We start from the raw sequence: 12314 nt of genomic DNA on the forward strand, positions 1-12314 counted from the left end.
TAGGCTTCGTTGACATTTGAAGGTGTGTGTGTGTTATGTTGTGGTTACATTTGGATTAAAAGTAGTATTGCAAAAGGCCGCGGGCTAACGTTAGCTTCCCGTTAGCTTCCATTGGTACAGTGTTTTCCCCCCAAACACTGCGGTCAATACAGCTATAATAGTATCATATCGACTAATATATATTCGATAGGCTTCGTTGACATTTGAAGGTGTGTGTGTGTTATGTTGTGGTTACATTTGGATTAAAAGTAGTATTGCAAAAGGCCGCGGGCTAACGTTAGCTTCCCGTTAGCTTCCATTGGTACAGTGTTTTCCGCCCAAACACTGCGGTCAATACAGCTATAATAGTATCATATCGACTAATATATATTCGATAGGCTTCGTTGACATTTGAAGGTGTGTGTGTGTTATGTTGTGGTTACATCTGGATTAAAAGTAGTATTGCAAAAGGCCGCGGGCTAACGTTAGCTTCCCGTTAGCTTCCATTGGCACAGTGTTTTCCCCCCAAACACTGCGGTCAATACAGCTGCCAAAATCTGGACAAACTTAATGATTATTATCCACTTTCTTCTTACCAGAGAGGTGCGAGGTTGCTCATTCCTCTTAAACACATGCCAACATGGAGCTTGTGAAAGATGTGGTTAAGAAAGCCATACCATCGCTCAGTAGTGATAAGATGGATGCACTCATGGCTAGACTGGTGGAATTAGGAGTTCAATGTGAAGATGACCTGATCCTTGTGGATGCCCCGGACATTCAGGACACTCTGCCACTCATTCAGTGCAGAAGACTCGTTAAGGCTTTCCAAGGAGGTAAGTTTTTTTATTTGTAACCCTAATCTGCACAGTACTGAGGGGTGGACAACACCGAGAAAATCAAATATCACCATTATGTATTTATGACTATGTAATGTTAACAGTTGGGTAAGTTCAGTTCATTCTTTAAAATCAGGAAAACACAACAGGTATCACAATATGATACCCAAAATCCTATTGAATAATCTCATATGATATATCAATATATTGCCCAACCCTGTATACTGTCTGTACAAATTCACAGACCCTTAAGGGTCCATTTGTACCCCTGGTGGTCTCCAACGGACATTGAAAACCAGTGTATTAATTAATTAGTAGCATTGGTGATGTGGTTAATTTATGGGGTATGTCATCCATAGATTCACAAGCTGCACCACAGTTCAGAAGCCCTGGCCCTGGCCCTACATCTACACCTCTGCTACAGAGTGATGATCTGTCCCCAACACCACCTGAAGCACCACCTGCCCATACCCCATCTGCCCACTCCCCATCCTGTGAGCCATATTCCATACCATGGCACAAAATGCCCTCAAAGCTCATGGATGTGTTGGGTGAAAAGAAATGGGTAAAGTCGAAAGAAAGACTACAGATGGTTCGGATCGTTGTTGATGATTACCTCCATAAACACCCTGGAAGACCTGGTAGATCCAAGCTGATGGAAATCGCCAAGAACATTGTAGGACAATATCCTCTGTCTTTCAAACAGACAGAGCCCTTTGGAAATATGCCGTTTGCAAAAGATGGTTGTGGTCCTCTCTTTACCCAGCTAGAAAACAGAGTTGAAAATATTAAGAGAACATCAACCCCAGGAAAGAGGCGAGCAGAGGGTGGAGAGGGTGAAGTTCAGCGGAAGAAAAAGTCAAGAAATTCCGATCGTTATGGATGTGTGGAGTGGGATGTTGCTGTAAAGGGAACTGAGAGTAGAGCAGAACTGCTGTCAAAACGAAATGAATTGAAAAGTGCCTTCAAAACCCATGATCCTCAGGTAGGGCTCCAACCATCCATTATGTTCTTGTGTATGTATGGATTACTTTTTGATTGAGTAATTGAGAGGCTAATATTTGAGTTTGATTTATTTTTGGTATATCAATTCAAATTGGTTTTGTATAACTAACACAAAATAACTGATCTACAAGTTCACAATGGGACTCGTTGTGCGCTTGTATATCAGCTATTTTCACCCGAAATTGATTTATCTGTATTTATATTGATCATTTGTTTTATTATTGATTGAATTTATTAGTTTGATTAACTGTTGCCTCATATCTTTAGGAGTCATCTGTTTCGAAAACTGATGGCTGAAACATATCCCATCCAGCGTGAAACCATCAACGACGGAACCAATGTAAAGGTCCTAAAGGAAGAGTGGCCATTTCTATTTGAAGCTGCTCACCTGTTTGATCATGCATCTAGACTCCTTGGCTTTTCGGTACAAAACAAGCTGGCACAGGAGCTTTCCAAAAAAGAACCGGGCATCAACAACTTCCTTGACACCAAAGGGATGAAGATGGGTGAAGGTCCAGTACAGCTGATCTGTGGCATTGTGAGATACTTCAAGGAAAACCCTGATCACCTTTTCTGCAAAAATGAGGTACATTTTATGTATTTTAAACCCCACTTTGCGCTGCTGATAATATCGAAATTGGTAAACCATCTCTCCTGGAAACGAAGATAAAAGGAAATCAGTAAAATCCTTGATTTATTTTCCCGACCAGGAGAGAATCCCTCATATAATTATACACTTCCATCCCGGCAGAGCTCCTCTGACCAAATGCTGTCAAATGCTGTCCCCTAATAGAACAAGGTCTTGTAAGGACAGACTGTCCCCCCCTGACCGAAAAGGATTCTGATCCTAACATTAATCGATTATGTTTGTGTAAACAATATTTTTTTATAACTACTATTAACATTATTGTCTATGGTTGCCTCTGATATAGACGCTGGCAGATGGTCTATTTGCCTGCCTGACTGTGTGTTTGCGTACATTGGAAACATAAAATCAACACATTCATATGTGTATCTTTGTTGTTTTATTTTCCGAAAACAGTACTCCGCAGATGCTGAACTCAGCCTCCCCTGTACCCCATGCATCCTAATCAGAGGTTTGTAGTTGAATCATTTTTGCATCCCAGCAAGCTTGGAGATATGTTCTCCATTTGTTCTTAGGTTTACTGATGAGACGATTTGTTGTGATGAAAAGGTATAGAGTTGGTTGATTTTGTTTTGTAAATGGTGCTCAGAACTATGTTGATTAGGGCCAAAATCTTTAAATTTAAGTACACTTGTATGTAAAGTCTGACAAACTAAATGCAGAATACCTTTTCAAAGTATTTGTTGCTTGTTCTTACCATAACCTGTGTTTGGACTGAGTATGGAAGATTTGGCACGTGTGTACGTTATTATTTTTTTAAATTACTAATACATATTGTTTTTGTGATCTATGTTTAAGGTGACCATATATTCCAGATTGCTGTTGATCAGGAAGTTGTGAATGACCACATCACCTCCCCCATTGTGGCCCTGAGCTATGCTTTCTGCTTGTTTTATGTCTGCAACATTGAATATCCAAAGGAGATGTCTCTTACCCTGGAATTCATGCAAAGGTAAGCAGCTCATTGTTTTGAAATGTATAAGCTGGGGTATTCAAATTCTGAGACTGAGGGCTTCCCACCAGACAAAGCATGTAAAAAGGTATCCACTCATCGTCCCTTAGATTACTAGCATAGTTGTGCTCAATTCCAGGATGCTTATGGGATCATGATTATTAAATATAATATATATTATATGTTTTGATCCCATTGACACTCTACAATCGAGCCAAGATATTCATTGCCCTTTGACAGGGGTCTTCAATGTTGTTCAGTCCAAGGACCCCTTAGCTGAGAGAGATGAACCAGGGACCCAAATACTGCCTAAAATTGTATTGCAGATTCAACTTTTTCATAGAGTTCATAGACCTGTTTGACAGCACTATCACCAGTGTTGTGTAAAGTTTGTTTGCTTACACATGATCTTTTCTATTGTTTGTTTCATGTTAATGTGTATTATCAAACATATAATCACTTAAACCCTCGATACTTAATAAATGTTCCTATAACACAGGCAGCACATTTTGCAGCTTCCTGTTGAAGGCCCATGCTCTTTCATATAACTTCAGACTACACCAAGTACATAGAAAAGGTCTGCCCTAAGGCATTTGGCATTTATTAGGCTCTGACACTGGGTGATTGGGAAAACATGTACAATATTCCTAACAACTATCTCTGAGCTATCTCTTTAACCAAAGACACACATTTAGGCTATTCTATGTGAGCTGCTTTTGTGACTAATATAACAAAATCCATATCAGGATTCATGCCCCAATGTTAATACTTGTTGTGTAACGTGTACATTTGCACCGAGTGTCACAGTTACCACTCCACTCAACGTTTGACGCCTGTGCTCTTGTTGCAGATGAGCTTAGTGGTTGTGTCACACTTAAGATTGACTGAAATCTGACAAGTAGACTGCGATATTGAAAGTAGCAAATTTAGATGCAGTTTTAATGCAGTGGTTGTATGTGTGAAATCAAAATTGAGCAACTATGTTATCTATTTTGTGACTAAAATGTATATAGACTGTGTACAATCATAATCGATGCAAATAAATCAACCCTCTTTACCTTGGTTGCCTGTAAAGCTGCTGCAATGAAATCTGGACCTCCGTCTTTGTGCACTGGATCACAACTCGCCTATTGTGATTATGTGGATTGGTCTGCATTATGAGAATACAAACAAACATGATCCACCTATAGTATGTAGCCAATAACCAAAACCATTGTGGATTTAGTAACTCTTCCTGTCAAATTTTCACTTGTGCCTTTAACAAACTATAACACCGCACACTGTCACCTCTAAATTGTATATGTATGTTTAACAAACACACAACTCCACGATAAATGTAGCAAATACTAAGACATTTTACATATAAAATATAGAGGCTGCTACAGTAGGCTGCTGTAGGCTATGTCACAGTGGTGATTATGACAGGAAAAGTCACTAAATACACTATATAGCCTAGTTTGTCAGCACAAAATAATAGTTTTGTTAATTCATATTGTAAAGGTGCATAATGTTTGTATTCTCAAATGCAAACCTATTACCACCACCGAAGAGTGGTGATCCAGAACGGGTTCAGAGGGACCAGAAAGAGGTCCCACTGTCATTGAAACAATCTTCCCGGACAGGACTGTTTACAACAGACTCGCCGGCCATTTTTGACGGCTCATGTAAATTATATATTTTTTTGTCACAAAATAGACCATGCAGTTACTCATTGTTCATTAATTTTAGACATACATTTCAGATTAAAAGTTTGTTATCAATCGTCACAACTTCTTTCAGCACTCGTGACTACTAGCGACTACTACTAGCTGTGCTACTCATGCACTGAGTTAACGGTGCCCTGAGATCGTTCATTGCACGTACAGTATATCCACACAAGTCACAGGTGCACGGGTTATGCTGAGATTTCCAGTATAGTATGTTGGTGATGAGCAGACTTTAACAGCACGTTGTCTGAGTTGCTCAGCTTACAGGAGCAAAGTGTTATTGTAGTAGTAGTATTTTGCAACATTAGCTGTAGATGGAAACACACACACGGGCATGGTGGAGAAAACAAATGTATGCTATTTTAGACGGCTCCACTCCTGTAGAGCCACACTACAAGTAGTATCTCAGCTTTCTTTGCATGTTACTCTTTAGTTCAGTTTCATTCATTTAGTTGCATGTGCAGCTAAACATATTTCTGTTTCCTTAGAGTTTTCTTTGGAATGAATCCTGACCGAGGGTCCAAGGCTGAGATGAAGGGGAAGAAACATCATCACATTCCTCCAAAACTGTCGAAGCTCGTGACTGAGCTGAAGGAATTTGACTGGCACATGTGAGCTTTCCTCAAAGCTCAAAACCGAACTTTTTGGACTGGACTTTTGGACTAAACATACCAACACACACACACTTAAAAAAAAAAAAGTTTACTTTTTTTTAATTTGTCACTGCATGTTCTCCTACAGGTTGGGGCAGCGCCTGTCAGCGGGGAATGTTGAGTGGGAGGTGTAGGACGGAGTTGCTACATCCTCTTGGAGGGGGCTCCTCCTTCCTCACTGACAGGTGAGCCAGTAGGGTGCAACAGCAGTGGCAAACATTGGGAGGAATTTATAACTAATTTGATCTTGAGGCGCACATGTACACACAGCCCGACCTCTAACATCATGGTGTTAAGAAAAAGGTTATTGTTGCTGTTATTTTACATACTTGAATGTATGTTCATGTTAGGGTTTTACAATTGTATGGAAATGTCTTAAAAAAAAAACCTTTGTATGGCACTCAGGTAGCGAGGGGTAAAATTATTGCCCACCACCACAGATTCTTTGGGTTCAAATCCCCCATGTTCGGGGGGAGGGAAGTTGGGAGGGTGATATTTGTCACTGCATGTTCTCCTACAGGTTGGGGCAGTGCCTGTCAGCGGGGAATGTTGAGTGGGAGGTGTAGGACGGAGTCGCTACATCCTCCTGGAGGGGGCTCCTCCTTCCTCACTGACAGGTGAGCCAGTAGGGTGCAACAGCAGTGGGAGAAAAGTTCAGTTTTTTCATTTCATCATTAAATGCACTTTATACATTAGCAAAAAGGAAATAAATGCACTTTTATGGAAAAAATTGTATACATTTTGTTCAATTTCTATATATTGTGCTTTATTCAGTTTGCTTGAAAGTGTAATGATTGTTATTTATTTAGGATTAGGATATATATATATTTTTTATCCCAAGATTTAAAAAAAAAGATATTGGGATTAACGGAAGTGTCTGTAAATAGTACATACTAAGGACTGTTAAAATACGGAATTGTCCGTATTAGGATTAACAGAAGTGTCCGTAAATATTACGGACAAAGTCTTGTTAATCTACAGAAATATCCGTTATAAGGTTGACAGAAGTGTCCGTATATGGTACAGACAAAGTCTTGTAAATCTACAGAAATATCCGTTAAAGGGTTGACGGAAGTGTCTGTAGAATAACGGACAATGTCCTGGCAGCAAATTACCAGCACTTTGTCCGTTTTTCAACGGATTTTTTTTTTACAGTGTACTCAGTTAATAACCCATGTCCATTTCGTCCTGCGTAAATGGAGCATCACATTCCCAGGGAATATAGCATTTAAAAAATGAATATTCTCCATCAGGGAACGAGGGTAGGCTTACTTAGGCTACCTGTGTTTTTATAAATGATAGAGACCGAGATCATTAAATAAAAGATCAAGAGAGGGGAAAAAGGGCAGCTCTCTAAGTACCTACAGGCAGGAGAGAGGGCACGCAATTAAAAACCCCGACATTACTCATTCTGACAGGCTATTCAGTACTGAATGTGTCAGAGAGGAATGGGAGACATCCCTCAAATAAAAATGAATAAAAGAACAGGGTGAAGACGAAGATGCAGAAGTGCAAATGTCTTCCACTCTCATTCCTCCATGCAACGCCGTAGAGGTTGAAACTCCCCTGGTGCTGTGCACTTTAATGTTCTCCGGGGGATCCAATCCAGCGGAGACATACGCCTGTGACACCGCCTCACATAGCCAGTGTGACAGCCGCTGTGTAGATAGAGGCTGCCCTAATGAGCGCTCTCTATAATGTACAAACAGACGCTGGGATTTGCGTAAAGCAGCCGTGCGTGCAATATAGCCTGCCAGCGCGCGCACGGGACAGAGGAGATGAAAAGTGGCTTCTTCCTCCGATGTGTGAGGAGGGGGAAATAAGCCCTTCAAGGTTATCACTCTTGATCTAAAAGAGCTTGTGATCACCTTTGGCATAAACGCCGGGTTCGGGCGCAATACAGCTGAGCTGCCATCTCCTTGGATCTGGAGACATGACGGAGCCACCGAGAGAGCAGACAAGTCACTCACCCTTTTAGCTGATGTCAGAGCTAAGAGCAGAGATACTTTGGTTGACAAAAACTTCAGGGGAACCTGATCTAATGGTTCAAAATGAGCTTTACTCAGTGCGCGCAGCACTAAAGCCAAATCCCATTGAGGCGCTAAAGCGCGTGATACTGAGTCTCTGTACTCCTCGTAGAAAACGTTTTGTCAGAGGGTGACTAAACACCGTGCTGATCTCAAAACCTACGTGGCATGAAGAAATGGCAGCGGCATATGTTTTTATCGTGCTATAGGCCAAATTCCTGTCCAGCAACAGCTGGAGGAATGACAGCACGTGAGGCAGGGGAGACGTAACGGGGTCCAAGCCTTTCCCTACACACCAACACTGGAACGCTGTCCATTTGTCTGTGTAAGACGCCCTGGTGGACGCGGCCCTAGACCCCTGAATAGTACTCACAACATCTTGAGAGAGGCAAAGCGAGCATCCCCCCGCCACAGAATTTCCCACGGTGTCCCTGACAGCATCCGCTGTATGCAGGGAAACCAGGACGCTCCCGTGCACTCCGGGGCTATTAAGACCGCTATCAGCCACTCCTCCTGCACTCGGTCCAGGAACCGAGGGATCAGAGGGACTGTAGGGAAAGCGTACAGTAGCACCCTGGGCCAAGGTCTGTGCACGAACGCCTTCTAAGGGAGAACCAGAGAGCACATTGCGCGTTCCCGCGTGCAGCGAACAGATCCACCTCTGCTCTTCCAAACCTGCTCCATACCTGGGAGACCAGCTCGGGGTGGAGGCTCCAGTCCCCTTGTCGAGGACCTCCTCTGGACATGAGGTCTGCCCCTCTGTTCAGCTCGCCGGGAATATATACTGCTCTGACAGAGAGTACGTGTGTGCGCGCCCAGCACAACAGCCTCCTGGCTGTGTCCAGCAGCTGCGCTGATCGTACACCTCCCTGACGATTTATGTATGCTGCCGCTGCCTTGTTGTCCGTTCAAATCAACACATGATGATTCCACAGCAACGGGGCGAAGTGCTGGATTACTCTCCATATGGCGAGTAATTCCAGCGCGTTTATATGAAGGGACATGTGAGGCGGCCACTGTCCCCCCACTGCCTGCGACATGCATGTTCCTCCCCACCCTGAGAGCGATGCGTCTGTAAACACCGAAGTGTGTGACGTCACTCTGCCAAGGGGAACCCCCACTGACAGGACGTGGGGATTTTTCCAGTAGGTCAGATCTAAACCTACGGACAGAGGAATGTACACCATGCATCTCTTCTGACGCACGGGGTCGATGCGCAGGCGAATAAACCACCTCTGAAGTCTCCTCATGTGAAGGAGACCCAGGGGAATCACCACGTGAGCAGCTGACATCATGCCCAACAGCTGCATCACGGAGAGGGCTGTCACCACCCTGCCGGGTGTGACGCGCCCGAGGAGAGCTGTCAGATCCTCCACTCTCTGCTGTGAGAGTCGTGCTCTCATGCGGGCTGAGTTGAATTCCACCCCCAGATATATGATAATCTGGGAGGGAAGAGGACAGCTCTTCTCCCAATTGATTATGAAACCCAGGCTTGACAGGTGAGATACAAGTTGTACCGTCTGTAAAGCAGCTTCCTCTCTGGAGCGGGCCAGCAATAGCAGGTCGTCCAGATAAAATAACACTCTCATCCCTCTTCTGCGTAGCGGCTCCAGCGCCGTCTCCACACACTTTGAAAAAGTGCGTGGAGCCAGAGAATATCCGAACGGCAGTCGATTGAACTGGTACGCTATCCCTGGAATGAGAAACGCAGGAATTCCCTGTGTTTTGGGATGATGGTTATGTGGAAGTAAGCATCCTTCAGGTCTATGGAGATGCACCAATCTCCCTGATGAACACACTCCATTACCTGTTTGATTGTCAGCATATGAAACGGTCTTTTCATTATCACCTTGTTGAATGCTGACAGATCTAGGATGGGTCTCATCCCCCCGGTCTTTTTCGGGATAAGAAAATAACGGGAGAAAAACCCCCAATTTTCTTTCCCCTGAGGAACCCTGGAAATTGCTTTCTTTAACAGGAGTTTCCACAGCTCTGACACTGTTTTTGGGATGACAGGAGCGTTTCCTGATTCCCCTCGAACTGCGGGGGGGGCAAGGCAAATTGCAGAGAGTACCCTCTGCTGATCAGCCTGCTCATCCATCCGTCCATTAAACATAGCCGCCTCCACTCTGAGCACCGCTCTGAGAGCGGGCGTAGCTGTTTTTGTTGTGCTGTGGTAGTCATGGTGACAAGCCATGCCAGAGCCCTTGCCGCCGTTGCCCGTGAAGGTGGGCCCCCGCCCTAAAGGGCTTTGAAGGGGTCTCCACACGCTGCATCACACACCGGCTCTCATCCTGTCTCTGTTTAGGAGAAGACTCATCAACAGGACCCTGAGGCGGGTTTATGCTCCAACTCGTGGAGGTGTGTGCAGTGCTATTCACCTCGTGCGTAATAGCCGCGCTAGGCTTAATACGACTGTGTGTAGGCAAAACTGGGACAGAGAAAAAAACGCGCTGCTTGTTACCCGAAAGGATAGAAGCAGCCGATTTAAATGTCAAGCCCTACTGTCTTTTAACCGACTGGTTAAATACCGCAGGCTTATACAGCGAGCCTTGCTGTTTTCTAACTGACAGATTAGAAACAGCTGGCTCAAACGGCGAGTCCCTCTGTCTATTACCCGACAGGTAAAAAACAGATGGAATATGGAACAAGTCCCGCTGCCTTTTAAACAATAGATTAATGGCAGCCGGCCTGACTAGTGTGGGGTACATGTGAGACACAGTTGCTACAGACACACTGTTGAGATTTGAATCATTTTTATTAACAATCCTCTCTTCCCACATAACGCCCCCAAAGAGTCATCTTCGGTTCTGTTTCCTCTGAGGTTCTCTCGGAGGAGCAGACCAGGATCGGGGGTTCTTCCTTCTCTACAGATCTACACGCACCACACGGTTGGTGACCACTGATTTACATGCGCAAAAAACCTATAGAACACACTACAGGGAAGGGAAAACCCCAAAAAGCAGAATAGGGTCTATTTAAACTTGTGTATATTCTCCTCACATTAACCTCAGTATTGTCTCCCTAGCTTTTGATTGGTTTGGTCAACCAAATTAGCTTGTATAAGGAATAAGTAAGGGGAAGATGTTTGAAAGAAGCAGTGGGTAGAAAAAAAATACACTTCAAGTTACAGTGATGGTGGTTAGAATAAAGGAGAAATCCACTTGGCTGGGATAAAACCGACTCGGAGCATGAACAGATTTGCCTTCTGTAAAACAAACTTTAAGATGTGTGTTGGGTTAAGGACAAACTTGGCAATGTCAATGTATTTGACGTGAAAAAGGACTGGAACAATTACTGTTGGATGTGTGTCACAAACACAGTGTCAGATGGTTACAAGGACTGCGTACGGTGGATGCATGGAGTAAAATTGTTTTAGGCGGTCACAATTTTTCAAGATGAATGACAGATAAAAGGTGTGCAAGGTCTGTTATGTTTCTTTTTCATTCATTAATCGTGAATGACAATGTGTTCTTTGATCAGTTATACGATCACTGCCTTGTTCCCAATCCAATTTTCGGATGACTGTGTTGGAAATGTTCAACTTTTCTTTTGTGTTTTTTTTCAGTTGGATCAGGATTGAGGAAAACTTGCAGCTTATGTTGGATCCAGTAGAGGGCACTATGAAATGTTTTGAATGCAAACTGCCGAAAAACCCCAATTCCAAACCACAACCTATCAACTCCCACTCCATGGCGGAGTGACACGAAGGCCCAATTCCCCTACACACTACCCCCCCGTTTGTGCGTTCGTGCGGTGGGTCCCCCACATTAAGTTCTAAGCTAAAAAAAACAAAACAAGGTAACCATGAAGGCATCTGTACGTCAATATTAAATGTCTATCTTGTTGTGAAGTATATCAGTTAAGTTTTCACAGAACTAATGGTGAACAGCGTGTTTCATGACGTACACTGTTGCGACCTGGCTCAGAAAGCCACAACAAAAGGGAGACACAACAAATTAACGGGTAGAAAAAGGTGTTTATTTGCACAAACACGTCGAAATAGACACTGGATATACTCATCAGAGCCGGGAGCCTGCAGGAGAAAGCAGAGAGCGAACAGAGAGGCTTTAAATAACTGCAGGACACCAAATCCAGGTGTCCTGAGTTACTGCAATCAATGCAGCAAGTGCAGCACAGACACACCCTCTCCACTGATGAACCTACAGGGGCATCACAGCCCCCCCCTTAAGACGGAGGCCCCAAAGGGATCCCCGGAAAACCAACACCAAATATCCAGAGCCGGAGAGACTTCCTACCCCACCGGGGCATGAGAGAGGGCATCCGCTGCAACGTTGTCCTTGCCCTTAATGTGCAGAATGTCCAAACTATAGGACTGCAGGAACAGGGCCCACCTCATCAACCGCCGGTTCGGACAGTTAAGTGAACAGAGAAAGGTAAGGGGATTATGGTCGGTATAAACTACAATTGGGCTACTCCCAAAACCCACATACACCTCAAAGTGCTGGAGGGCCCATATTAAGGCCAATGCCTCCTTTTAGATCGTTGA

The 12314-nt window shown here is 43.9% G+C and overlaps 2 protein-coding genes across 7 annotated transcripts in view; one reads left to right on the forward strand and one right to left on the reverse strand.

Moving 5' to 3' along the window:
• The window catches only part of LOC307039311 (uncharacterized protein), a 794762-nt gene that overhangs the window by 183922 nt on the left and 598526 nt on the right, over positions 1–12314 (reverse strand). The gene's annotated exons all lie outside the window — the stretch shown is intronic.
• On the forward strand, positions 46–6507 carry LOC307040254 (uncharacterized protein). 3 transcript variants are annotated; one of them, XM_079682921.1, is made up of 7 exons: positions 46–812; positions 1175–1800; positions 2088–2406; positions 2863–2917; positions 3265–3418; positions 3918–3995; positions 5613–6507. In XM_079682921.1, exons 2-6 carry the CDS (start codon positions 1790–1792, stop codon positions 3964–3966), a joined length of 588 nt encoding a protein of 195 aa, XP_079539047.1. In that variant the 5' UTR covers positions 46–812; positions 1175–1789; the 3' UTR covers positions 3967–3995; positions 5613–6507. The 3 variants fall into 3 exon arrangements, 2 of the variants coding, with proteins under 2 accessions (XP_079539047.1, XP_079539046.1); XM_079682920.1 differs by lacking the exon at positions 3918–3995 and having other exon boundaries at positions 51–812; XR_013808468.1 differs by lacking the exons at positions 3265–3418; positions 3918–3995; positions 5613–6507 and having other exon boundaries at positions 96–812; positions 2863–3219.

The sequence above is a fragment of the Notothenia rossii genome (assembly GCF_949606895.1).
Source record: "Notothenia rossii genome assembly, chromosome: 5".
Lineage (NCBI taxonomy): Eukaryota > Metazoa > Chordata > Actinopteri > Perciformes > Nototheniidae > Notothenia > Notothenia rossii.

Bases quoted from the DNA above. Each gene is read 5' to 3' on its own strand.
- LOC307040254 (XM_079682920.1), top strand. The intron at 2,407-2,862 runs GTACATTTTATG...TTCCGAAAACAG, and splicing joins ACCTTTTCTGCAAAAATGAG to TACTCCGCAGATGCTGAACT. The intron at 2,918-3,264 runs GTTTGTAGTTGA...TCTATGTTTAAG, and splicing joins CCCATGCATCCTAATCAGAG to GTGACCATATATTCCAGATT.